Source organism: Mobula birostris, chromosome 9, assembly GCF_030028105.1.
Source record: "Mobula birostris isolate sMobBir1 chromosome 9, sMobBir1.hap1, whole genome shotgun sequence".
Lineage (NCBI taxonomy): Eukaryota > Metazoa > Chordata > Chondrichthyes > Myliobatiformes > Myliobatidae > Mobula > Mobula birostris.
The window spans coordinates 53,314,490-53,338,542 of NC_092378.1; the positions used below are offsets into that span (position 1 = coordinate 53,314,490).

At 46.6% G+C, this 24,053-nt stretch overlaps 1 protein-coding gene and 1 long non-coding RNA gene across 2 annotated transcripts in view; both read left to right on the forward strand.

Moving 5' to 3' along the window:
• The first annotated feature begins 710 nt into the window (after positions 1-710).
• LOC140203377 (uncharacterized) lies at positions 711-1,996 on the forward strand. Its single transcript, XR_011887351.1, has 2 exons — positions 711-811; positions 1,406-1,996. It is a non-coding gene; the product is annotated as an uncharacterized lncRNA (long non-coding RNA).
• A 2,382-nt stretch (positions 1,997-4,378) lies between these two features.
• Positions 4,379-24,053, forward strand: part of LOC140202409 (aldo-keto reductase family 1 member D1-like) — a 63,520-nt gene continuing 43,845 nt past the window's right edge. The window contains exons 1-3 of the mRNA XM_072267282.1: positions 4,379-4,438; positions 6,155-6,387; positions 14,421-14,517. Of these exons, the coding sequence (XP_072123383.1) occupies positions 4,379-4,438; positions 6,155-6,387; positions 14,421-14,517 (390 nt within the window). The remainder of the gene's footprint in view (positions 4,439-6,154; positions 6,388-14,420; positions 14,518-24,053) is intronic.

Below are 24,053 nucleotides of genomic sequence, written 5' to 3' on the forward strand. Positions count from 1 at the left end.
AAAAAAAATCAGGGATCAATTACTCAAAAATTCAGTGGTTTAATCAGAGCAAAGCAGAGAATTTCTTTTGTACATACATCAGTACAATTCTTTTATATGTACAGGTACCAAGGAGGGAGCAATGGATGATTTGGTTCTGAAAAATGAAGTGAACCAGGCAGACAAAGTGTCAGGTGGACACATGGGAAACAGTAATTAAGAAGTATAAAAAGTATTCACCCACCTTGAAAATTTTCATCTTTTATTGTTCTACAACATTGAATCACAGTCAATTTGGCCTTTTTTTGACACTGTTCAACAGATCAGTGTCAAGGTGAAAACAGATCTCTAGAAAGTGATCTAAATTAATTACAAATATAAAGCACAAAATAATTGTTTGCATAAGTGGTCAACCCCTTTAATATGACACACCAAATCACTACTAGTGCAGCCAATTGGTTTTAGAAGTCATATGATTAGTTGAATGGAGATCACCTGTGTGCAGTCAAGGTCCTTCAATTGATTGTAGTAAAAATACACCTGTATCTGGAAAGTCCAACGGCTGGCTTGGCTCGGCTGACTGAGTTTGTTTTGGCTGGCTGGTCGGCTCAAGGTTGATCAGTGACGGTTGTTGGCGCTGCTGTGAATGGTGTGGGGATGTCGGGAAATAGTGTAGGTTCAGGTGGGGGAAGGAGCTGGAAAAGGAACTAGAAATAGAGGGTTCAGGTGAAGGCAGTTTGGCGGGAGCGTGTTGGAGTGAAGTTGAATTTAGATCTGGAAAACGGAAAAGGAAGCTTAATATTGGAATGATTTCAAGTAATGGAGAGGAAAGGTAGGATATTTTTAAAATGGAAGGAAATCTTGAAGGTATTGTTTAAATTTGATCTGGAACAATTGCCTTCTATCAATCCCATTAAATTAACTAAGTCAAGTTAAAATTAGCCATAGGGAATATAGATTGTGCTCGTACTTTTAAGAGAAGGAAGGTGTTAAATGTTTGTAAGGATAAAAAGCAGTGTGAGAAGGCATTACAATGAAGACTTTACATGGGAAAAAGAAAGTATCTATGTTGTCTAATGAAAATATAGTTGTTAGGGGAGTTATACTGCGTGTTCCTGTGGAAATTTAGATAGAAAAGGTTAAATTTCACTTATTTGGAGGCAAGATTAAGGAGGTAAAGAGATTGCAAGTAGTCAGAAATGGGGAAATGATAGATAGTTGATCTGTGTTGATATATTTTGATGAAGTGAAGTCTAATGTTCATAACTATTCTGAATCTGCTATAGATTTAACTTTAGTTTCGAACATTCTGGCTGGAGTGAGTGAGTGGGATGTCATGGGAGATGAAACATTGGGAGGAGAAGATGGCGGCACAACGCAGCGCGCGCGCCCACTCCAATGAAATGATATCGTATTTGTTAAATAGGGGGTCGTGCACAATTCTGATTTGATGGAGACAGACGTGAGAAGCACAGGGGAACATCTGGAGAAACTTCTGAAATACCCGGTTCACTGCCGCTGCTACTGTGCGATCAAGAATCTCCGGAGGGAAGGCTCCAAATCCTGGGCTTTTCCTGTTGCTGGCGGCCGGGGCCGGGGTCAAAGCGCTCAGCAGAGATGGTGCTCGGTGCTCGGTGTCGGAGGGCTGGTCGGAAGCTCGAAGTTTTCGGACGACTCAGAGTCGGACTGTAGTCGGGTGCTTCCAGGATGCTGCATTGGCAAGTTTGCGGCGCTGGAAGCTCATGGCAGGAAGAGAGTTTTCTTCCTTCTCCCGTCTGCGTGAGATGATGGGACTTTCGAGAGACTTTGAACTTTTTTTACTGTGCCCATGGCCTGTTCTTCATCAAGTTACAGTATTACTTACATTGTTGTATGTTATAATTATGTGGTTTTTGTCAGTTTTTTGGTCTGTCTTGTGTTTCTGTGACATCACACTGGAGTAACATTCTATCATTCCTTAATGCATGCATTAATAAATGACAATAGAAGAGGACTGCGTGTCCTCATAATCTAATAATCTAATGTTCTTAAATTATAAACTTGGGTGTGGATTTATATAGGGAACAGAAGGCTAATTTTAGGAGGTGGTATTTTGGTAGCAAATTGGGAGAGGTTTAAGGATTTATGTGATAAACATCTGGGCTGAATGTTGAGGATGATGTGGATTTCTGCAATGAAAGGTTATGTCACATTATTCATCAAACTGCGGTGGAAATGATTCCAATTAAAAATGGCATTAATAGGAGAAAGGCTGTACCATGAGCTGTACTGAGGAGTGTGCAGAGGCAATTAGGGAGAGAAATAAGGCATCTAGGAAAGTTAAGAAGTATCACTCTCTGACTGACCTTATTAAGTAAAAGACAAAGCCCGTGGTGAGGAAAGTAGTGAAGGCTGCAAAAAAGATTTACACAAGGTCATATTGTAATAGTATTGGAAAGGATACTAAACTTGGAGATATTTGCAAAATGGTTTAAGGAGTGTGGGGATTCATGGGGCTAATAACATTCCAGCATTGATTAAAGAAGTTAATACAATTGTTACTGAAACGGAGAAGTTTGAAGTACTGGCTTGGTCATTTGCTGCAATTCATAATCAAGATAATTTAAGTGAAGAGGCTAAACAATGTAGGGATGAATTTCTAAGAATACCCTAATGTGTGAGAAGCTAGCTGTAGCAATGATAGTATTGGTGATGTACAGTTTTCTTTGTGTGAATTTAAGAAAGCTATTAATAGAACAGGTAAGACGACTCCAGGAAAAGATGATACACGTTATTGTATGTTTAAACATATGGCTGACAGCTTTCTTAAGATAATCTTAAAATTTTTCAATCATATTTGGAATTTAGGCCATCTTTCCTCCTCATGGAAAATGGTAGTGGTAGTGCCTATTCTAAAACCTGGAAAACCCCCATCAGATCCTTTTAGTTATAGACCAATATCATACATGTCCCATTTGTGTAAACTTATGGAACATATGGTAATAGAGTGGTTGAATTATATTTTGGAAAAAAGAGGTGATATAGCGTTTTATCAGAGCGGATTCTGGAAGGGTAGAATGACATTGAATTCAGTTTTATGTTTGAAATTATGATATTAGGAAAGCAGAGGTAAGAACTTCTGTGGCCTATATGCAAGCACTAGAACAGGTGTTTGGCACGATGGGAGCTCATGACGGGGTTTCAGAACATGTGTCAGGAGAAGGGGCTTTCTGCCTACATTTTTTGGCTAGAGAGGCAGCTAAATTGCTTGTGACGTACAGGGGCCATTCAGACGGCTGAGGTGGATCAGTTAAGGATGGACCAAATAACGAAAGGCGCCCAGTCCCAGGACCTGATTGCTTGGGGTCTCCGACTGTCTTGTAAGATGCGCCCCCACCCCCCAGTTGTTGAGCTGATCAGAGAAGTACGAGAGGAGGAGAACGCATCAGAGGTGCAATGGGGGTGGGGGGGGGTACTCTGTCAGCAGGGTAGAGTCCTCGGTAGTAGCCCCCTGCACTGAAGTGACCATGGATAGCCCACCCCTGGGAGTGGTAAAGAAGATCATGGCAGAGTTGAGTATTGAGATGTCTCGGTTGTTATCAGTGGGTGTGGCCCCCCGCCCCCCGTATGATTGAGCTGATGGGAGGCAGACCCCCTAAGGGGACGGTCTACGTAGAGGGCTGCTAGGGGCCGGGGTCCCATGAGAAGGGGAGCGGCTGGTATTCTCTGTTATAACTGTGATGGAAAGGTGGGAGTATGAACGATGGGAAATGCCTCGGAGGTACCCCCCAGTTACCTAAGCAAAGAGAGACATCTGGAAATTTAGAAGAGAGTGAGGGAATGACCTGGCATCCCAGCAATATATCAAGGAACACCCTAAAGCAAAAAACCCTATTCCTGAAGGCTTAGTGGGGCCAAGTTACAGAGTATCACTATGGATATGCTGAAGGCATACTTGACACAGGGTCACAGGTAACTTTGCTGAACCGTTTATTTTACAACCAGTATTTGACGCATTTACCATTGACGCAACTCAGTGCACTAGAGATCTGGGGTCTTAGTGTGGGTGGTTATCCGTATGATGGTTATTTGTCAGTGAAGGTGGAGTTTTCGGAGGCAGATGTGGGAATAGCTGAGGTCCTTGATGTTTGGTACACTAGCGCTGGTTTGTCTGGACCCCATTAAGAAGGACGGCGTTTCAATTCTTGTGGGGACAAATACTTCTATCGTGCGAAGGCTAATGGGAGCCTGCAAGGAGAAAGCTGGAGAGAATTTTCTGAAAAGCTGATGGCCTCTTGGTGGACGCTCTGGAACACCATGAAGGAGTCGAGCTTACCGGCTGGGGTACTAGTGAGGCCCAAACTGCAGGAGCCCTCGGTTGTACAGGCTGAACAGGATGGCAGTGATTGTCAGGAACACTATGAAGAGGGAGGTCACCTTCAAGCAGGGGATGCCCATGGAGCATCTCTTCCCGGTGACGGTAATGTCTCGTGTTCCTGTGAGATAAGCCGGAAAGAAACTCCCTTCAAAAGAGGGAAAGTTGACTGTCGAGTCATTCAATTTCGGGGACTTCCCGATACCTGCGGGCTGGAAGAGGAGGTTGATAGAGAAGACGTTGAAATTGGAAGGTGTCTTTTCCACTGATGAGTTTGATGTGGGTTGTACCATAAGCACTTGTCACACTATCCGGGTGACCGAGGACACCCCGTTTAGAGAAAGGTTGCAGCGACTGGCTCCTGCAGGGGTGGAAGATGTTCGGCAGCATTTGTGGAGGTTGAAGGAAGCTGGGATCATCAACAAGCCCTGAAGCCCCTATGCGTCCCCAATAGTAGTGGCCTGAAAGAAGAGTGGGAGGGTACGATGTGTGTGGACTATAGAACTCTGAACAGGCGTACAATCCCCGACCAATCTACGGTCCCGAGGATTGAAGACACACTGGCCAATCTGAGTGGTGTGAAGTGGTTCAGTGTGCTGGACTTGAGGACTGGATATTACCAGATCCCCACGAGTGAGGCTGACAAAGAGAAGGTGGCATTTATATATCTACTGGAAATTTTCCAGTTTGAAAGGATGCCCCAGGGTATCTTGGGAGCCCATGCGACCTTCCAGCGTGTCATGGAGAAGATGGTGGGAGATATGAACTTGCTTGAGGTATTGGTGTATCTGGATGACCTCATAGTTTTGGTTCCACCTTGGAAGAACATGAAGTGAGGCTGCTGAAGGTGCTGGGCTGCCTGAAAGTTGAAGGGTTAAAACTTTCCCTGGACAAGTGCCAATTCTGCCAAACGTCTTATGTTGGGCACATAGTCTCACGGCAGGAGTAGTTACACATCCATCTAAGATAGAGGCGGTGACCACATGGTCAAGGCCCCAGACTGTGAGCGCTTTGTGCTTGTTCCCTGGGTTATATGAGTACTATCGGAGGTTCATGAAGGGCTATGAGAAAGTGAGTCACCCTCTAAATCAGCTTCTGTGCAGTTACCCTCCCTTGGAGAAGAAAGGGAGGAAGGCAAAAGAAGACAAGGGTAAAGATGAAATTAGCTCTTTGGAGCCTTTTGGAGTGAGATGGGATGCGAAATGTGAAGAGGCCTTTCGATCACTTAAGGAGCTGCCGACACAGACACCAGTGCTGGCTTTTGCAGACCCCCGATTGCCATATGTACTGCATATAGATGCCAGCAGAGAAGGCTTAGGGGGTGTCCTGTATCAGGATCAGGGCACCGGGTTGAGACCTGTTGCGTTTGTCAGCCAGAGTCTGTCACCCTCTAAGGAAAAGCTATCCCACGCACAAGATGGAGTTTCTGGCATTGAAATGGACTGTGGTGGATAAGCTGAGTGACTACCTCTACGGTGGCAAGTTTGAGGTGAGGATGGGCAACAGTCCCCTGACTTATATCCTGACCTTGGTGAAACTGGCTGTCGGTGATTGGCGGCATTGTCTGCCTATGATTTCAGCCTGAAGTACCGGCCGGGAAGCAGGAACATTGATGCAGATGCTTTGTTCTGACGTGTGCATGAGGGACTGGACAGGGACGAAGAGTGGGAGAGCGTTCCTGCCTGGGAGGTGAAAACCACGTGTCAGTTTTCCATCACGGTGAAAGCAGAGGGAAGACAAGGGCAGGATTGAGCGGTAGATCAATTGGGAGCTTCTGATGGCGCTATTCCACAAGTTGATTGTAACCTGACCGCTCTGAAGACAAACCGGTTGCCAGAATTGAGGCCTGGGGAAGCGTCAGCCGCTCAGCAAGATGACCCGCACATCAGTGCCATTTGGTTAGCAATGGAAAAGGGAGACATGGCCCAAGCGGAGAGGAATGAAACACGCTGCGGTATCTCAATTACTGAGAGAGTGGCCCAGATTGGAGTACGGAACCGGGTCACGTCGTCTCCGGACTGGCCTCGGCATTTCCAGCTGGTTCTGTCTGAGAAGTATCGGAGAATTGCGTTGAAATCACTTCATGACGATTCTGGCCATTTGGGGGTTGAAAAGACCTATGGACTGAGTCCTCATACGGAATTTGGGGATTGCTGGGAAGCATAAGTTGGCTGACTGTTGGGCACCTCGCCCTATGTGGTGAAGAGTCAGATGCCAAACATACCAGTTTTCTGAGTGAAACCAGAGGATGAGAATGGGCCTGTCAAGATTCTCCATCAGAACTAACTCCTCCCTCTGGGACAAGAGCTGTGGGTTGACCCAGAGCCTGACCTGGATCCTACACCTAGTAAGAGGACTCTCCGGTGACGTGGGAGACTGAAGGACCACCAGCAGGAAAGATTAGACCGGCCCCCACCCCTGAATGGGATACAGACTCGGAGGATGAGGAAACGGGGTTGGTATATGCTGTCTTTTGCTAACTCCCCACTAACTGAGGAAGAGATTCCCAACTCTTCCCACACTGAGGCAGGTGAAATCGGGGGGGAGGGGGTGGGGGGGGGAGAGGGACTATCTGTGGAAAGGCTGGGTTTCACGTGGGACTATGAAGGGAATGAAGCAGGGTTCAGACAAGTGGCAGAAGAATCCGAGTTACAGGATGGCATGAGTGATAGATTGAGGGAGACCTCACCATGTATCACAAAGAGTGTTGGAACCTGAAGTAGATGCCGGGGTAAGGAATCAGGAGATAGGCTGGCCTCTGTAGCACCAGCGGAACAGAGTGCTATGGCTATCCCCCTAGTGAGATATGTCACTACCCTTTACGAATGGATTGGTTCTGACATCACAAAATTCCTTTGAAGTGCAGTTATTAATAACAAAATGACAAATTATTTCAAAGTCATGAGGACATGACCATTTTGGTGGTGGGACAGTGTCATGCCCTGCTGCATATTTCACTGTTATGCTCCTCTGTACTTGATTTTTGTGCTGTTCTCTGCAAGCTGCTTGTTTGGGTTACTGTTGAAGATAAGAGATAGGGGATTTGTATGCCATCCAATTAGGGACACTAAGGCTGGGCTTGGGGTGCTTTGCTGAGGAGATGAAGAGAGAAGATGCTGGAGAGAAGAGGACATAGAATTCGGCCTGGAGCAGGGCCGTGATTCGACAAAGCCCAGGATGAGATTGAACAGGGATCGTCGAAGGGGAAATCGTGAGCTCCAACTCATGCATGTTAGACTATTTCATTAAAATAGGCCCTTTTCTTTGTTCTTTCTTTTCTAACCATTTAGTCAAATTAAGAAATCTTTTAATTGTATGAAGTGTACTGTCCGTTATTTTGTGGCACTTATTTGTAACAGGGTAACGTATCATGCAGCATCCACACAGACTTCAGATGAGTCCTCGGTGGTAAGTCACCCTCATCAGCCCCAAAACAAAGGTCAATGGGCAACCTTGTCTCATGCCCAAACATCAGATAGTATGGCAAGTACCCGGCAGCTTCATTTCCGTTACAGTTGTAACTGTGGACCAGATTCCAATATGCTGACTCCACCTGCTCTTCTTCCTGATCTCCAGGGTCCCGAGCATGTCCAGCAAGGTCCGATTAAACCTGTCTGGCTGGGGATCACCCTGAGGGTCATAGGGTGTGGTCCTCGATTTCTCGACTCCAAGCATGCCCAATAACTCATGGTTCAGTCTGCCTTCGAAATCCCGTCCCTGGTCACTATGGATCCACCTGGAGAGGCCAAAATAAATGAAATACTTCTCCCATAACATTTCTGCCACCATGGACGCCTTCTGGTCCTTAGTAGGAAAAGCTTGTGCATATCTGGTGTAGTGGTCCGTGATGACTAAGACATTTTCCATGTTGCTGACATATGGTTTACTGACAGGAAATCCATACACACCAGGTCCATGGGCCCCCCCACTCTGCAAGTGGGACAAGGGAGCTGCCCACTTAGGCAGCATCTTCTGCCGTATGCCTCAAATGCACAACTTGCAGTATTCTTTGACCTCTGACTTCATCCGGGGCCTGTAAAACCGGTCTCGGAGCAATCCATAGGTCTTTTCAACCCCCAAATGTCCAGAATCATCATGAAGTGACTGCAACGCAATCCTCCGATACTTCTCAGGCAGAACCAGCTGGCAACGCCGAGGTCGGTCTGGGGGTTACGTGACCTGGTATAGGATCTGGTTCTTCAACTCCAACCCAGGCCATTCTTGCAGTAATGGAGGAACCGACACATGTTTCGTCTTCTCCACTTGAGCCATGTCTCTCTTTTCGACCGCTGCCCAAATGGTACCAATGCCCAGATCATCTCACTGAGCAGCTGCTACCTCCTCAGAGCTCAATTCCAGCAGCTGATTTGTCTTCAGAGCAGTCAGGTTACAGTAAACTTGGGGAATGGTGGCATCAGAAGCTCCCAATTGATCCACTGCTCGATCCTGCCCCTACTTTCCCTCTGCCTTCACAGTGATGGCAAACTGACACATGGCCTTCACCCCTGGGCAGGAACACTCTCCCACTCCTTGTCCCTGACCAGTCCCTTGTGTGCCCGTCGGGACAAAGCATCAGCATCAATGTTCCTACTTCCCAGGTCAAACTTGGCCTCATAGAGGTAGTCACTTAGCTTATCCACCACTGCCCATTTCAACGACAGAAATTCCAACTTGCGCATAGGATAGTTTTTCTCAGAGGGCAACAGGCTTCAGCTGACAGATGTAAGACATCAACCCAGTGCCCTGATCCTGATACAGGATGCCCCCAAAGCCCCCTCGGCTGGCATCTGTGTGCAGTACATACGGCAATTGGAGGTCTGCAAAAGCCAGCACCGGTGCCTGGGTCAGCAGCTCCCTCAGCAACTGAAAGGCCTCCTCACATTTTGCATCCCACTTCCGTCCAAAGGGCTCTGACGGGCTAAGATACTCTCCACCCTCCTGTCCATTTTCCCCCCTCCCTTTCTCCCCGGGGAGGGTAACCGCACAGAAGCTGATCCAACGGGTGACTCACTTTCGCATAGCCTTTCACGAACCTCCGATAGTAACCACAGAACCCGAGGAACAAGCGCAGGGTGCTCACAGTCTGGGTCTTGGCCAAGTGATCTCCGCCTCTATCTTAGCCGGATCCATACGTGAGATTATATGCCCAACATAGCTAACAGACGTTTGGAAGAACTGGCACTGGCCCAGGGAAAGTTTTAACCCTTCAGCTTTCAGGCGGTCCAGCACCTTCAGCAGCCTCACTTCATGTTCTTCCAAGGTGGATCCAAACACTGTGAGGTCATCCAGATACACCAATACCTCAAGTAAGTTCATATCCCCCACTATCTTCTCCATGACACACTGGAAGGTTGCAGGGGCTCCCAATATGCCCTGGGGCATCCTTTCGAACTGGAAGAATCCCAGTGGACATATAAATGCCGTCTTCTCTTTGTCAGCTTCACTCGTGGGGATCTGGTAATATCCAGTCCTCAAGTCCAGCACACTGAACCACTTCGCACCACTCAGACAGGCCAGCGCGTCTTCAATCCTCGGGACAGTATACTGGTCAGGGACAGTGCAGCTGTTCAGAGTCCTATACTCTATACACATCCGTACCTTCTCATTCTTCTTTCGAGCCGCTACTATTGGGGATGCATAGGGGCTTCAGGACTCAGTGATGATCCCAGCTTCCTTCAACTTACATAAGTTGGGACTATCCAGGGGCTAGCAGGGGCTAGCCTCCGTGACTGCTCTCTAAACGAGGTGTCCTCAGTCACCCGGATAGTGTGACGAGTGCTCTTGGAACAACCAACATCAAACTCGTCAGTGGAAATGACACCTTACAGCTTCAACATCTTCTCTAGCAACCTCCTCTTCCAACCCACAGGAACTGGGGAGTCCCTGAAGTTGAATGAATCAGCAGTCAACTTTCCCTCTTTTTCCAATAGGTTCTCCCTGGCTTGTCTCACAGGGACACTAAATATTACTGTCACCAGGAGCAGACGTGCTAGGGGCATCCCCCGCTTGAAGGTGACCTTCCTCTTCGTAGTGTTCCTAATGATCACTGCCATCCTGCTTGCCTGTACAACTGAGGGCTTCTGCAATTCGGGCCTCACCCTCAGGCCCTCGGGAAATTTGGGGGTCCCCATCACTCTCGTTGTCAAGGCCGGGTCGTTGGGTGTATTTAAAGCGGAGATTGATAGGGTCTTGATTGGCTACAGCATCAAAGGTTATGGGGTGAAGCTTGGGGAGTGGGGCTGGGGAATTGAAAAAAGGATCAGCCATGATTGAACGGCAAAACAGACTCTATGGGCCAAATGGCCTAATTCTGCTCCTATGTCTTATGGTTAAATATACACAATCCAGAACATGAGTCCCTCCATGCTCGACATTTTATTCCCGGCCTTGTCTGAAGTCTCTGCAACATCTGTCTCTACAACAACTCCAATATCTGTTCTGGCACTCTGGTCCCACCCCCTTTGCAACTCTAGCTTCACCCCCCACCCTGTATCTTTATGCTACTGTCTTGAAAACCTCAGGGTGAAACCCCTAGAGGAGAGACAATTGCAATAAAAGATTTATTGAAGCTATGACTATAGCACGCAGCAGGTATAACAAGACAGTGTGACGCCAAGCAAAGCTATCGGACAATTGATGCTAATGAGAGAGATAAGAAAGACAATGGAGAAACATTCAAAATGCTAATAAGAGAGAAGGGAGGGATTAACGGAAAAGAAACACAATTCAGAATATTGACAGATCGGTTGCTTTGAACCTGAACTGTTTGAAGTTTGATGGACAGGTGATACCCCAGCAGGGGGATAAAAAGAGCAGGTTTGCTAAGGCACGCAAGACACCACGAGACCATGAGACCCTGGAAAGAGCAGTATGCCCCCACAAGTGGTGGGAGTTTGGAGGTCCGGTTCGCGGGAACTGACCAGAGGCTCACAGGGTGTAAAGGTACGATCGGTGGGAACCTAGGGTGTGTGTCCGCCCTTGCCTGGGTGCCGGGTTCACCGCGGAAGAACAATCGTACCCGGAACGGAGGGGTCACAGTCGGTGACCACAGCAGGGATTTGAAGACATAAAATGGTCTGCCCAAAACCAAACTCGAAGACAGCAAAGGTCTGCCTGAACCAAATTGCATCTCTCTCTCTCTCTCTCTCTCTCCAACGGTACAACAACAGCGATTACTGCGAACTGCACTAAACTGAACTGAACTCTGTTTCACTTAAGCAACACACATCAAAGTTGCTGGTGAACGCAGCAGGCCAGGCAACATCTGTAGGAAGAGGTGCAGTCGACGTTTCAGGCCGAGACCCTTCGTCAGGACTAACGAAGGGTCCTGACGAAGGGTCTCGGCCTGAAACGTCGACTGCACCTCTTCCTACAGATGCTGCCTGGCCTGCTGAGTTCACCAGCAACTTTGATGTGTGTTGCTTGAATTTCCAGCATCTGCAGAATTCCTGTTGTCTGCTTCACTTAAGACTGATCAGTTTAGCCCTCGACTGCGATAGAGCTTGGTTGATTCCTATTACCCTATTTCTGTGTATATGTATGTATTATCATTGCTAACCTGTTACATCGATATCCTTACGATTAGAGTACTGTATTACTTATGTCTTTAATAAAACTTTATTAGTTCCTAGTAATCCAGACTCCAACAAGCGTTCCATTTCTGCTGGTTTGGCAACCCAGTTACGGGGTACATAACATAAGTGGGGATCTCGTCCGGGATTTTGAACGCCAAATTTGGGACTGGGTAAATTGATTGGGTTAAAATTCCTGAAAGAAAGAAAGGGCAAACAGCAGAAATAGAGACTGAGGAATTTCTAAAGGCGCCAACCTTGGAGGCATTAGAGGATGCCAGGAAATCAGAATTGGCGACTGTTGCCAAACGGTTGAATCTTTTTAAGAGGAAGCCGACAATGAGGAGAGCGGACATGCTCAGGGCTATCATTGAGCATTATGTACCTAAAGGTGTGTTTCCCCAAGGGGAGCTGGAGGTGGTGTCTATGAGCAAACCTGGTGGAGAAGCAGTGCAGCCGCAGATGGAAAAATTAAGACTCGAGCACGAGATCCGAATAAAGCAGTTAGAACGGGAAGAGAGAGTACAGCAGTTGGAACGGGAAGAGAGAGTACAGCAGTTGGAACGAGAAGAGAGAGACAAGCAGTTAGAACGGGAAGAGAGAGAGAAGCAGAAGGAAAGGGAGTTTGAGTTGGAGAAGTTAAGGATGACGCTAGAGAGGGGCCAAATGCCGAACCAAGGTGGAGGGTTCAGGGCGACCCAGGAGGTTAGGTTGGTTCCCCCATTTGAGGAGGCTGATGATGATTGGTACTTTCTACATTTTGAAAAAGTCGCTGCGTCAGGACTGGCCGAGGGATAAGTGGGCTGTTTTGCTTCAGAGCGTACTTAAGGGGAAGGCTCAGCAAGCCTACTCCGCGTTGTCAGCAGAGGATGCCCAGAGGTATGATGTGGTGAAAGAGGCTATACTCAGGATTTATGAGTTGGTCCCGGAGGCATACCGGCGAAGGTTCCGGAATGTGAGGAAGCAGTGGGGCCGCACGTATTTAGAGTTTGCCCGTGAGATGCAGATGTATTGTGAGCGTTGGTGTGTCTCGAAAGGGGTTCATGGGGATTATGACAGACTGCTACAGCTAATACTGATTGAGCAATTTAAAGGTTGTGTCCTTGAAGGTATGAGGCCCTATCTAGATGAGAAAGAGGCAGAAACCTTAGCCGCAACTGCTAAGTTAACGGATGAATACGCGTTAACACACAAAGCAAAGTTTACCCCAAGTAAAAGCTACCAGAAGGGTAGTCAAGAGGGCGGAGTAAGTCCTCCGGCAAAGCCAGAAAGTAAGTCGGGGACTGGTGAGAAGGGTAAGGAAGACAGTAAGCAGTTTGGTAGGAAGTCTCCTGGGGTCGTATGCTATAATTGTGGGAAAGCCAGTCACTTTGCGTCCAGGTGCTTTGCCCCAACGAAGGAGACGGGGAAGGGAAAAACGACGACTCCGACTGGCTGTATTGAGCCGGCAAACAAACCGTTAGGGGAGAAGAGGTCTGACAGAGTTCAGGAAGGGCGCGAGAGGTTTATTTCGGCTGGATTAGTGTCGGTGAAGGAGGGGTCAAACCCAATTCCAGTACAGATCTAGAGAGACAGTGGGGCTTGTCAGTCATTGATCTTAAGGAGGGTGTTAGACTTTAGTTCAGAGACCGAGACTGGGGAGGTCAGTGTGATAAAAGGCATTGGGAAAGGGACTGAAGCAGTACCTTTGCACCAGATACACCTAGAAAGCGACTTGGTCTCCGGACCGGTCACGATCAGGGTGAGGCCCGAACTACCGATGGAAGACGTGGAGGTCTTACTCGGTAATGACCTTGCAGGCGGAGATGTGTACCCAGCAGTAAAGCTGACAAGCAAGCCTGCCAGAACTGAGGACCCACCCATGGACTCACAGGTTTAACCTGTTTGTGCAGTGACTCGGCACATGTCCAGAAAGGCTGCCGAAGCGAATGTAGATTTAGTTGAGACGTTTTTACCAGCCTTGTACCAGCGGGGGGAGGGTTAGAAAGTGAGAAGAAGGAGCATAGTGGAGCGGAAGGAAGTGAGGGAGTTGAGGTAGATTTATCATTAGCGAGGAAGGAATTTATACAGGCACAGGAACGAGACGGGGAGCTGATGGTTTTGACAGAGACAGCTCTCTCTGAAGCAGAAATAAAAAGGGAGCCAGTGGGCTATTATGTGAAGGAGCGAGTACTGATGAGGAAGTGGAGACCAAGTACCGTGCCCGCAGATGAGGAGTGGGAGGTGGTACACCAGGTGGTAGTGCCGAAAATTTATAGGGACAAGATTTTTAACCTGGTCCGCAAGATACCCCTCAGTGGACATTTTGGAGTGAGGAAAACAGTCGATAGAATTATGAAAGAGTTTTACTGGCCGAACATGAGGAAGGATATTATTGAATATTGTAGACGGTGTCATTTATGTCAAGTGGTAGGAAAGCCGAACCCGGTCCTGCCTAAAGCACCCCTTCGACCGATACCCACTTTCGGGGAACCTTTTTCCCAAATAATTAAAGATTTTGTCGGTCCCCTGCCCAGAAGTGCGAGTGGACGAGAGTATGTGATGACTATGATGTGCGCCGCCACCAGGTTTCCGGAGGCGGTGCCCTTGGCCAGCGTAAAGGATCCCACAGTGGTAAAGGCCCTTGTGAAATTTTTCACTACGGTGGGGCTGCCCAGGGAAATCCAGTCAGATCAGGAAAGTGTCTTCACATCTCACACATTCCGACGGATGTTGGATGAGATGGGAGCAAAGCAGATTTTGGGCTCCGCGTACCACCCAGAGTCCCACGGGGCGTTGGAAAGATTCCACGCAACATTAAAGACCATGATTAGAATTTATTGTCAAGAGAACACTAGGGACTGGGATGATGCCTTGCCTCTTCTACTATTTGCTGTAAGGGACACAGTTCAGGAGTCATTGGGGATCAGCCCATTCGAGCTCGTCTTCGGTCATCGGCCCAGAGGACCCCTGACCTTACTGAAAGAGCAATGGTCCAGTCTGGCAGAACAAGTCAATGTAATTGACTATGTTTTAAAATTTCATAAGAGGCTTAGAAGGATCTGTGACCTTGCCAAAGAAAATCTACGACACTCCCAAACTAAAATGAAACAGTGGTATGATAGACATGCCCGCGAACAAGTGTTTCAAGTGGGCAATCGGGTCTTAGTTCTGTTTCCAGTGGTGACCACCCCCCTGCAGGCGAGATTCCACGGTCCGTACAAGGTGATTAAAAAGATAGACTCTGAATTATGTTATCGAAACACCGGACAGGCGTAAGCCAACACAATTAGAACACATTAATATGTTAAAAGCTTACCACGATCAGAAAGCAGATCTAGTTGGTATTATCATGAAAGTTAATGAGGCTGGGGTGCCAAATGATAAGGGGAAAACCCATCTTGAAAAGATAAATATGGTGCTGACCAGATTGGAGAACTCTATTGTTTTGGCCAACTTTGCTGATAAGGTCTCTCACTTAACCTCTGAACAGAGTGACCCACTGATAAAGCTAATTAACCGGCATGCCGATGTGTGTCCGGATGTCCCAAGGCGATGCAAAGGGATGGTACATGATGTTGTTGTCATCTCAGACCAGCCTATTAAGCAACACCCCTATAGGATGAGCTTGGAAAAGGGCAAGCTAGTGGAGAAAGAAATTGAACACATGCTAGCCGCAGATATTATTAGGCCATCCAAATCGGAATGGGCGTCTCCCTTTGTGGTTGTCCCGAAAGTCGATGGGAGCATACGATTTTGTACAGATTACAGAAAAGTGAACGCCATCACAAAAACTGATGCTTACCCCATCCCAAGGGTAGATGATTGCATCGATAAAGTGGGAAGAACTAAGTACATCACAAAGATCGATTTGCTAAAAGGGTACTGGTGTGTTCCTTTAACAGACCGGGCTAGAGAAATCTCAGCATTTGTCACTCCATCCGGGTTATACGAGTATAATGTTTTACCGTTTGGCATGAAAAACGCCCCAGGGACCTTCCAAAGGATGATTAATTTGGTGATAAAAGGGTTAAAGAATGCAGAAGCGTATATTGACGATTTAGTGGTCTGGAGTGACACGTGGGAGGAGCACATTGTGGCAGTAGAGGAACTGTTTAAACTGCTGTCTGAAGCCAGCCTGACAGTGAACCTCGCAAAAAGTGAATTCGGCCACGTCAAGGTCGCTTATCTGGGATATGTGGTAGGACAGGGGCAGCTGGCCCCGATGCAGGCTATCTCTGAAGTTCCCATCCCGACGAACAAGAGAGCCCTGAGAAGGTTCTTGGGGATGGTGGGATACTATCGGAAGTTTTGCAAAAACTTTGCAGATATTACCCTCCCTCTTACTAAGCTCTTGCCGAAGAATGCGAAGTTTGTGTGGGACGACCTTTCTCAACAAGCCTTTGAGAGTCTGAAGGTGATTCTGTATCACCACCCTGTACTGAATGCGCCTGACTTTTCAAAACCCTTCTCCCTAGCAACAGATGCTAGCGATGAAGCGGCCAGGGCAGTGCTGTTGCAGACAGACAAAGAGGAGATTGACCACCCAGTGGCTTATTTTTCTAAGAAGTTTAATGTCCATCAGAGAAATTATTCCACTGTGGAGAAGGAATTATTGGCAATCATACTAGCATTACAACATTTTGAGGTTTATATTTGTCCAGCATGGAAACCACTGATAATTTACACTGATCACAATCCATTAGTGTTTTTGGCCACTATGAAGGATAAAAACAAACAGTTACTAAGTTGGAGCCTGGTCTTACCGAAATTTGATATTAGAATAAAACATATAAAAGGAACGGACAATGTGATTGCTGACTGTCTGTCAAGGTGTTAAAACTTGAAGTTATCTGTATTAGCCGAATTGCTGATGACTACATGTATATTAGTGTGTATCTAATAATGTGCACTCATGCCCATAATTTTTACCCCGGTAAAAATCCTTTTAATAGTGGGTGTGTGACGCCAAGCAAAGCTATTGGACGATTGATGCTAATGAGAGAGATAAGAAAGACAATGGAGAAACATTCAAAATGCTAATAACAGAGAAGAGAGGGATTAACAGAAAAGAAACACAATTCAGGATATTGACAGACTGGTTGCTTTGAACCTGAACTGTTTGAAGTTTGATGAACAGGTGATACCCCAGCAGGGGGATAAAAAGAGCAGGTTTGCTAAGGCACGCAAGACACCACGAGATCCTGGAAAGAGCAGTGTACCGCCACAAGTGGTGGGAGTTTGGAGGTCCGGTTCGCGGGAACCGACCAGAGGCTCACGGGGTATAAAGGTACAATCGGTGGGAACCTGAGGTGTGTGTCCGCCCTTGCCTGGGTGCCAGGTTCACCGCGGAAGAATGATCGTACCCAGGACGGAGGGGTCACAATCGGTGACCACAGCAGGGATTAGAGGACATAAAAGGGTCTGCCCGAAACCAACTGCAAAGACATCAAAGGTCTGCCTGAACCAAATTGCATCTCTCTCTCTCTCTCTCCAACGGTACAACAACAGCGATTACTGCGAACTGCACTAAACTGAACTCTGCTTCACTTAAGACTGATCAGTTTAGCCCTAGACTGCGATAGAGCTTGGTTGATTCCTATTACCCTATTTCTGTGTATATGTGTGTATTATCATTGCTAACCTGTGTTACGTACCCCGTAACTGGGTTGCCAAACCAGCAGAAATGGATCACTCAGTTGGAGTCTGGATTACTAGAACTAAGAAAGTTTTATTAAAGAAACAAGCAACACAGTAATCGAAAGGATAATAAATGCAACAGTTCAGCAATGATAACCACACATGTGCACAGAATTAAGATAACAGCATCAATCAAGCTCTATCGTTGTCTAGGGATAAATGACCAATTTCAAAGTGACACAAAGTTCAGTCTAATTTAGTAGTGCAGTTCGCAGTAATCGTTGCCATGGCGATGGACAACGTGGGGGGAGAGAGAGAGAGAACGGGAACGACTGATCATTCAGAAACGGCTTCCACTCACAGACCGGCGATAATTGCTCACAAGCAGCTTTTGGGCAGGTCCTTGGTGATGTCACCTGAGGTCACCGACTGTGACCCCTCCTCCAGATGCGGTCGATCCTCTGCAGTGAACTCGGCCCCCAAGCAAGGGCAGACACACACCGTGTTCCCGCTGATCGTACCTTTCCACCCTGTGCGTTGTCCGGTACTTCCCACCGACTCGTGAGAGGCGCACTGCTTCCAGGGTCTCGTTACCTCGGGTTTCGTGTGTCCTGCCTTAGCGAACCGGTCCCTTTTTATCCCCCTGCTGGGGTATCACCTGTCCATCACTTCAAACAGTTCAGGGTTCAAAGGGGGAGCCACTCCAGACAGCTCTCTCTCTCCCGTCCCTTCATTACACATCTCCAGATGCTGTTTCATTGTTTCCCTTATCTCTCTCTTGAAGACAGGTGGCAGACCAACTGCTGATCACACAGGACAGCTAACATCTTATCTATCTGTATTCTCGTCACACCTGTTACATCGATATCCTTACAATTAGAGTACTGTATTACTTATGTCTTTAATAAAACTTCATTAGTTCCTAGTAATCCAGACTCCAACAAGCGTTCCATTTCTGCTGGTTTGGCAACCCAGTTACGGGGTACGTAACAACAGTATTGGAAAAGACGAGTGTCCAAAATCCCTACCGTGTAGTCGGGAATTAGTTCTGTAAAATTATACCAAGGGATTTGGTCAAGATTTTGTACAAGTTTGTGAGTTGACTTTCTGTGGATGAAAAGGAATTTGTTTTGGTTTGATATTTACGATTTTGAATTGTTCTTGCTCATGTAAATATTTTTCTTCTAAACAAACCTTATCTCCAGAAGTGTGTGGTTTCTATTCACTGCCTCCTTCAGATACCAGAATCTTCCGATGGGCTACTAGCATCTAGTGTAGTACTATGTAATTTGATTTTCTCAAAGGGTGCTGCAACTCGTCACATGTGACCAGACGGGTGCTACAGCCCCGACCCCAACAGCATCCAAAGTGGTATACCTGGATGCACTTCTTGCAGGTGAAGTCATCAAGGACACTGGAGGTCCCGCAATTGGAGCATTCTACTGTCCCGCCTGCCATCCATACTGCTGCAACTATGCAATTATAAAGAAGGAAACACTAAACACTGAAAAAGAAATCTACCTACAGCTTTTCACCTTCTTGAGCTAAAGCTTCAAATTCCCACTCTATAACACTGTCCAATCCACACACTTCGTATTTTTATTTGCCCTTCCTAATGAATCCCAATCACCGATTGGCTGCTGTTCAAATGCTGATGACATGAGTCTCCTCTTCTCTCATTCCCAGTATCTGATTGACCGCTCTTCAAATGCAGAAATTCCTGTGAAGCGTTGCTTTTTAATGAACACTTACCAAACTGTTTCTCTGTTTTAGAAGTGATTGTCAAAGAAACCTGAGTACTAAACCACACCGGGCATGGTGAAGAAGAAAATGAGAAAGGTCAATGGATAGAGGTAGTGAGGTTTCTGGATAGGAATTCTACATCTTAAACCCATGCCGTTGAAGGTGTTGTTACCAATGGTGCAGCTTTGACAGCTGAAGAAATTGGTAAACTGGTTTATTTTGTCAAATGCCCTGAAGTATGTTGGAAAGATGTTTTGCATGTCACCTGTACAGGTCATTTGATTATTGAGCTAGCACAATTATTGAGGTACTACAGTGTTGCAGTGCATGCAAAGAATAAGGTGCAAGGCTATGATGAAGAAGATTATGAGGTAATATATCATTTTACAATACTATTCAATAGCCTTAGCACAGCCGGATAGAAGCCGTCCTTGAGCCTGATGGTATACTATATGCTTTCAGACTTTTGTATCTTGTGCCTGATGGGAAAGGGGAGAAGAGAGATAGCTGGGTGGGTAGGGGCTTTGATTATCCTAGATGCTTTAATAAGGGCAGAGAGAAGTATAGACCATTTCTGTGATGCGCTGAGCTGTGCCCACTACTCTCTGCAGTTTCTTCTGGTCTCGGGTGGAGTGGTTGACAGACCAAACTGTGCATCAAGAGGCTAGAAGTGGAGGAACACTTGAGTCTCAGAGTGTTAAATAACACTGCAATGCAGCTGGTGTTATGGCTCCAGAACTGTATCTTTGCAGCAATCCCAGCTGCCTGTTGAAAGAGTTGGCCTTAGTGTCCCAGTTCGCTGGCCGGTGGGCTACTGTAGCAACCAAGCCATTGTCCTGGCCAGGATTCTGCTGTTTCCACTGGAAACACATTTCCAATTTCCTACAGCCTGGAGTTACTGTTAAGCCACCAACGTAAAAGAAATAATGTTGATTCATCAGCAAAGGAGGATGAGAGGTAACTTGATTGAGGTGTGTAAGATGATAGGAGACATGGAGCAGACAGTCTGCACTTCTCTCCCAGAACAGCAATGGCTATTACAAGAAGGCATCCTTTTGAGGAGAATGGAGGAAAATTTAGGGAAGGTGTCAGGAAGAGATGATGTAAAAGTTGGAGTGATGTTGTGGGTGGCAAGGAAGGCTGTCATAGGTTACAACGGGACATTGTTAGGATGTAGAGCTGGGCTGAGAAGTGGCAGATGGATTTCAACCTGTGGAAAGGTAATTCCATTCCAAGGGTCTCTCCCTCTCTCGAACTGCTGACTCTCAATTAGTTTGTTCCATGAATGTCTGGAGAACCAGCCTTTCCACCCAGTGGCTGCAGATACCTGAAAGCCAGCGCCAAGACACCTATGCAGATATGGTACATAGAACATGGAGTACAGGCCCTTTGACCAACGGTGTTGTACTGACATTCTAACCTACTCTGCAATCAATCTAACACTTCCCTCTTAACCAGCCCTCCATTTTTCTATCATAATGTGCCTATCTAGGTTTCTTAAATGTCCCTAGCAAAACATTTCACACACTCACCACTCTCTGTGTAAATAAAACTTACCTCTGCCACTCCCTACCAGACTGCTCCCGGTCTACCTTTTCTTTTTCACTAGTCCCCGGCTTACTTTCTGACTTTTCCAGCAGACTCTCCCCGCCGTCCTGACTACCCTTCTGGTAGCCTTTACTCGGGGCAACCTTCATTTTATGCATCAACGCATACTCATCCGCTAACTTAGCAGTTGCGGCTAACGTGGCTGCCTCTTTCTCATCGAGGTAGAGTCTCATACCCTCAGGGACACAACCTTTAAACTGCTCAATCAGGATCAGCTGTAGCAGTCTGTCATAATCCCCCTCTACCCCCTTCGAGGCGCACCAACGCTCACAATATGTCTGCATCTCACGGGCAAACTCCAAATACGTGCGGTCCCACTGCTTCCTCGCATTCCGGAACCTCTGCCGGTATGCCTCCGGGACCAACTCATAAATCCTGAGGATGGCCTCTTTTACCACCTCATACCTCTGGGCATCTTCCGCGGACAAAGCGGAATAAACTTCTTGGGCTTTCCCTTTCAGTACACTCTGAAGTAACACAGCCCACTTATCCCTCGGCCATTCCTGACTTATAGCCACTTTTTCGAAGTGGAGAAAGTACCGATCCACGTCGGTATCATCAAATGGGGGAACCAGCCTAACCTCCTGGGTCGCCCGGAACCCTCCACCTTGGTTCGGCACGAGCCCCTGCTCGGCCCTTAACCTTAACTTCTCCAGCTCGAATTCCCTTTCCCTCTGTTTCTCCTCTCTCTCCAACTGTCTGTCCCTCTCTTTCTCCTCTCTCTCCAACTGTCTTTCTCTCTCTTGTCTTTCTACCTCTCTTTCCTTCTCTTCTCGCTCCAACTGTCGTACCCGGAACTCGTGCTCGAGTCTCAGTTTTTCAAGCTGTACCTGTACCGCGTGTCCAGCAGGTTTTTCAATAGACACCACTCCCAGCTCGCCTTGGGGAAACACACCCTTAGATACATAGTGCCCTACAATAGCTCTGTGTATCTCCTCCCTCTTCATTGTCGACTTCACCTTAGCAAGATTCAACCGTTTGGCCACAGCTACCAATTCCGATTTCCTGGCATTCTCTAGTGCCTCCAAGGTCGGCGCCTTTATAAATTCCTCAGCCTCCATTTCTGCTGTTTGTCTTTTCTTTCTTTCGGGAATTTTAACCCAACCAATTTACTCCGTCCCAAATTTAGCGTTCAAAATCCCGGACGAGAACCCCACTTATGTTACATACCCCGTAACTGGGTTGCCAAACCAGCAGAAATGGATCACTCAGTTGGAGTCTGGATTACTAGAACTAAGAAAGTTTTATTAAAGAAACAAGCAACACAGTAATCGAAAGGATAATAAATGCAACAGTTCAGCAATGATAACCACACATGTGCACAGAATTAAGATAACAGCATCAATCAAGCTCTATCGTTGTCCAGGGATAAATGACCAATTTCAAAGTGACACAAAGTTCAGTCCAATTTAGTAGTGCAGTTCGCAGTAATCGTTGCCATGGCGATGGACAACATGGGGGGAGAGAGAGAGAGAGAGAACGGGAACGACTGATCATTCAGAAACGGCTTCCACTCACAGACCGGTGATAATTGCTCACAAGCAGCTTTTGGGCAGGTCCTTGGTGATGTCACCTGAGGTCACCGACTGTGACCCCTCCTCCAGATGCGGTCGATCCTCTGCAGTGAACTCGGCACCCAAGCAAGGGCGGACACACACCGTGTTCCCGCTGATCGTACCCGTCCACCCTGTGCGTTGTCCGGTACTTCCCACCGACTCGTGAGAGGTGCACCGCTTCCAGGGTCTCGTTACCTCGGGTTTCGTGTGTCCTGCCTTAGCGAACCAGTCCCTTTTTATCCCCCTGCTGGGGTATCACCTGTCCATCACTTCAAACAGTTCAGGGTTCAAAGGGGGAGCCGCTCTAGACAGCTCTCTCTCCCGTCCCTTCATTACACATCTCCAAATGCTGCTCCATTGTCTTGCTTATCTCTCTCTTGAAGACAGGTGGCAGACCAACTGCTGATCACACAGGACAGCTAACATCTTATCTATGTGTATTCTCGTCACAATTCTAACTCCTCTTTCCTAATCACGTCCAATGAAGTTACGTTGCCTTTTCATGATCTCATACATTATTTCTCTTTTTGTGTTTGTTCATGACATCCTCGTCAGATATTCGTTTCATCCATGATATTGTTTGCATCCACCTCAAAAACCACATCTCTGCTGCTACAATTCGTTTCCTCATGTTACTAGATATCGTCCAACATTCTGAGCCATATAACATAACTGGATAAACGTAACATTTCAGTACTCTGAACCAGGTTGTCATGCCTAGTTTAGTGTTAGTCAGTATACTCTTCATTCTCGTAAAGGTGTCTTTTGCCAACCATATTCTTCTTTTGATGTCCATGTGTCACCTGCTATCTGATGTCACCCAGCTTCCTAAGTAGCAAAAGTTCTGTACTTGTTTTATGTCTTCCCCGTTTATTCTCATCCTGCAGATAGGATTCTCCTTCTTTTTCGATATCACCATACATTCCGTCTTTTTGCAATTGATAGATAGACCCATTTTTGCACTTTCTTCAACAATTATATCTATTAAGTTTTGTAGTTCTTCCTCCGTACTTGCAATTAACACAGTGTCATCTGCGTATCTGAAATTATTGATGTTTTCACCGCCAACTTTGATTCCCCAAGATGCCTCTTATTTTTTTGTAGTATTGTTTCACTGTACACATTAAACAAATCAGGGGAGAAAACACACCCTTGTCTAAAGCCTCTCTTGATTTTCATAAATTGACTCACTTCTCCATCTATTCTCACAGCAGCAGTTGGTTCCCAGTACAGATTTCTGATTAGGCGGAGGTCTTTCGAATCTAGATCTAGTCTCGAGTTTCCTGTAATATTTCAAATAACTTATTGTGCTTCACTTTATGAAATGCTTTTGTGTCGTCGATAAAACAAACAAACAAATCTTTTTGCATCTGAATAGCTCATTCTGATAGTATCCCTAACATCAATATTGCGTTTCTTGTACCTTTGTCTTTCACAAAACCACATTGCTCTTTACCTGTTTCAACTTGTATCTTACTTTTAGCTCTTGTCATCAAAGTTCTTAGAAGTATCTTGGTGATATGACTCATTAAACATATGGTACTATGTAATTCACATTCTATTGCTCCAGGTTTACCATCATGGGAATTAGTGAAGTTTGTCGGACAGGTGCTGGAACATGTC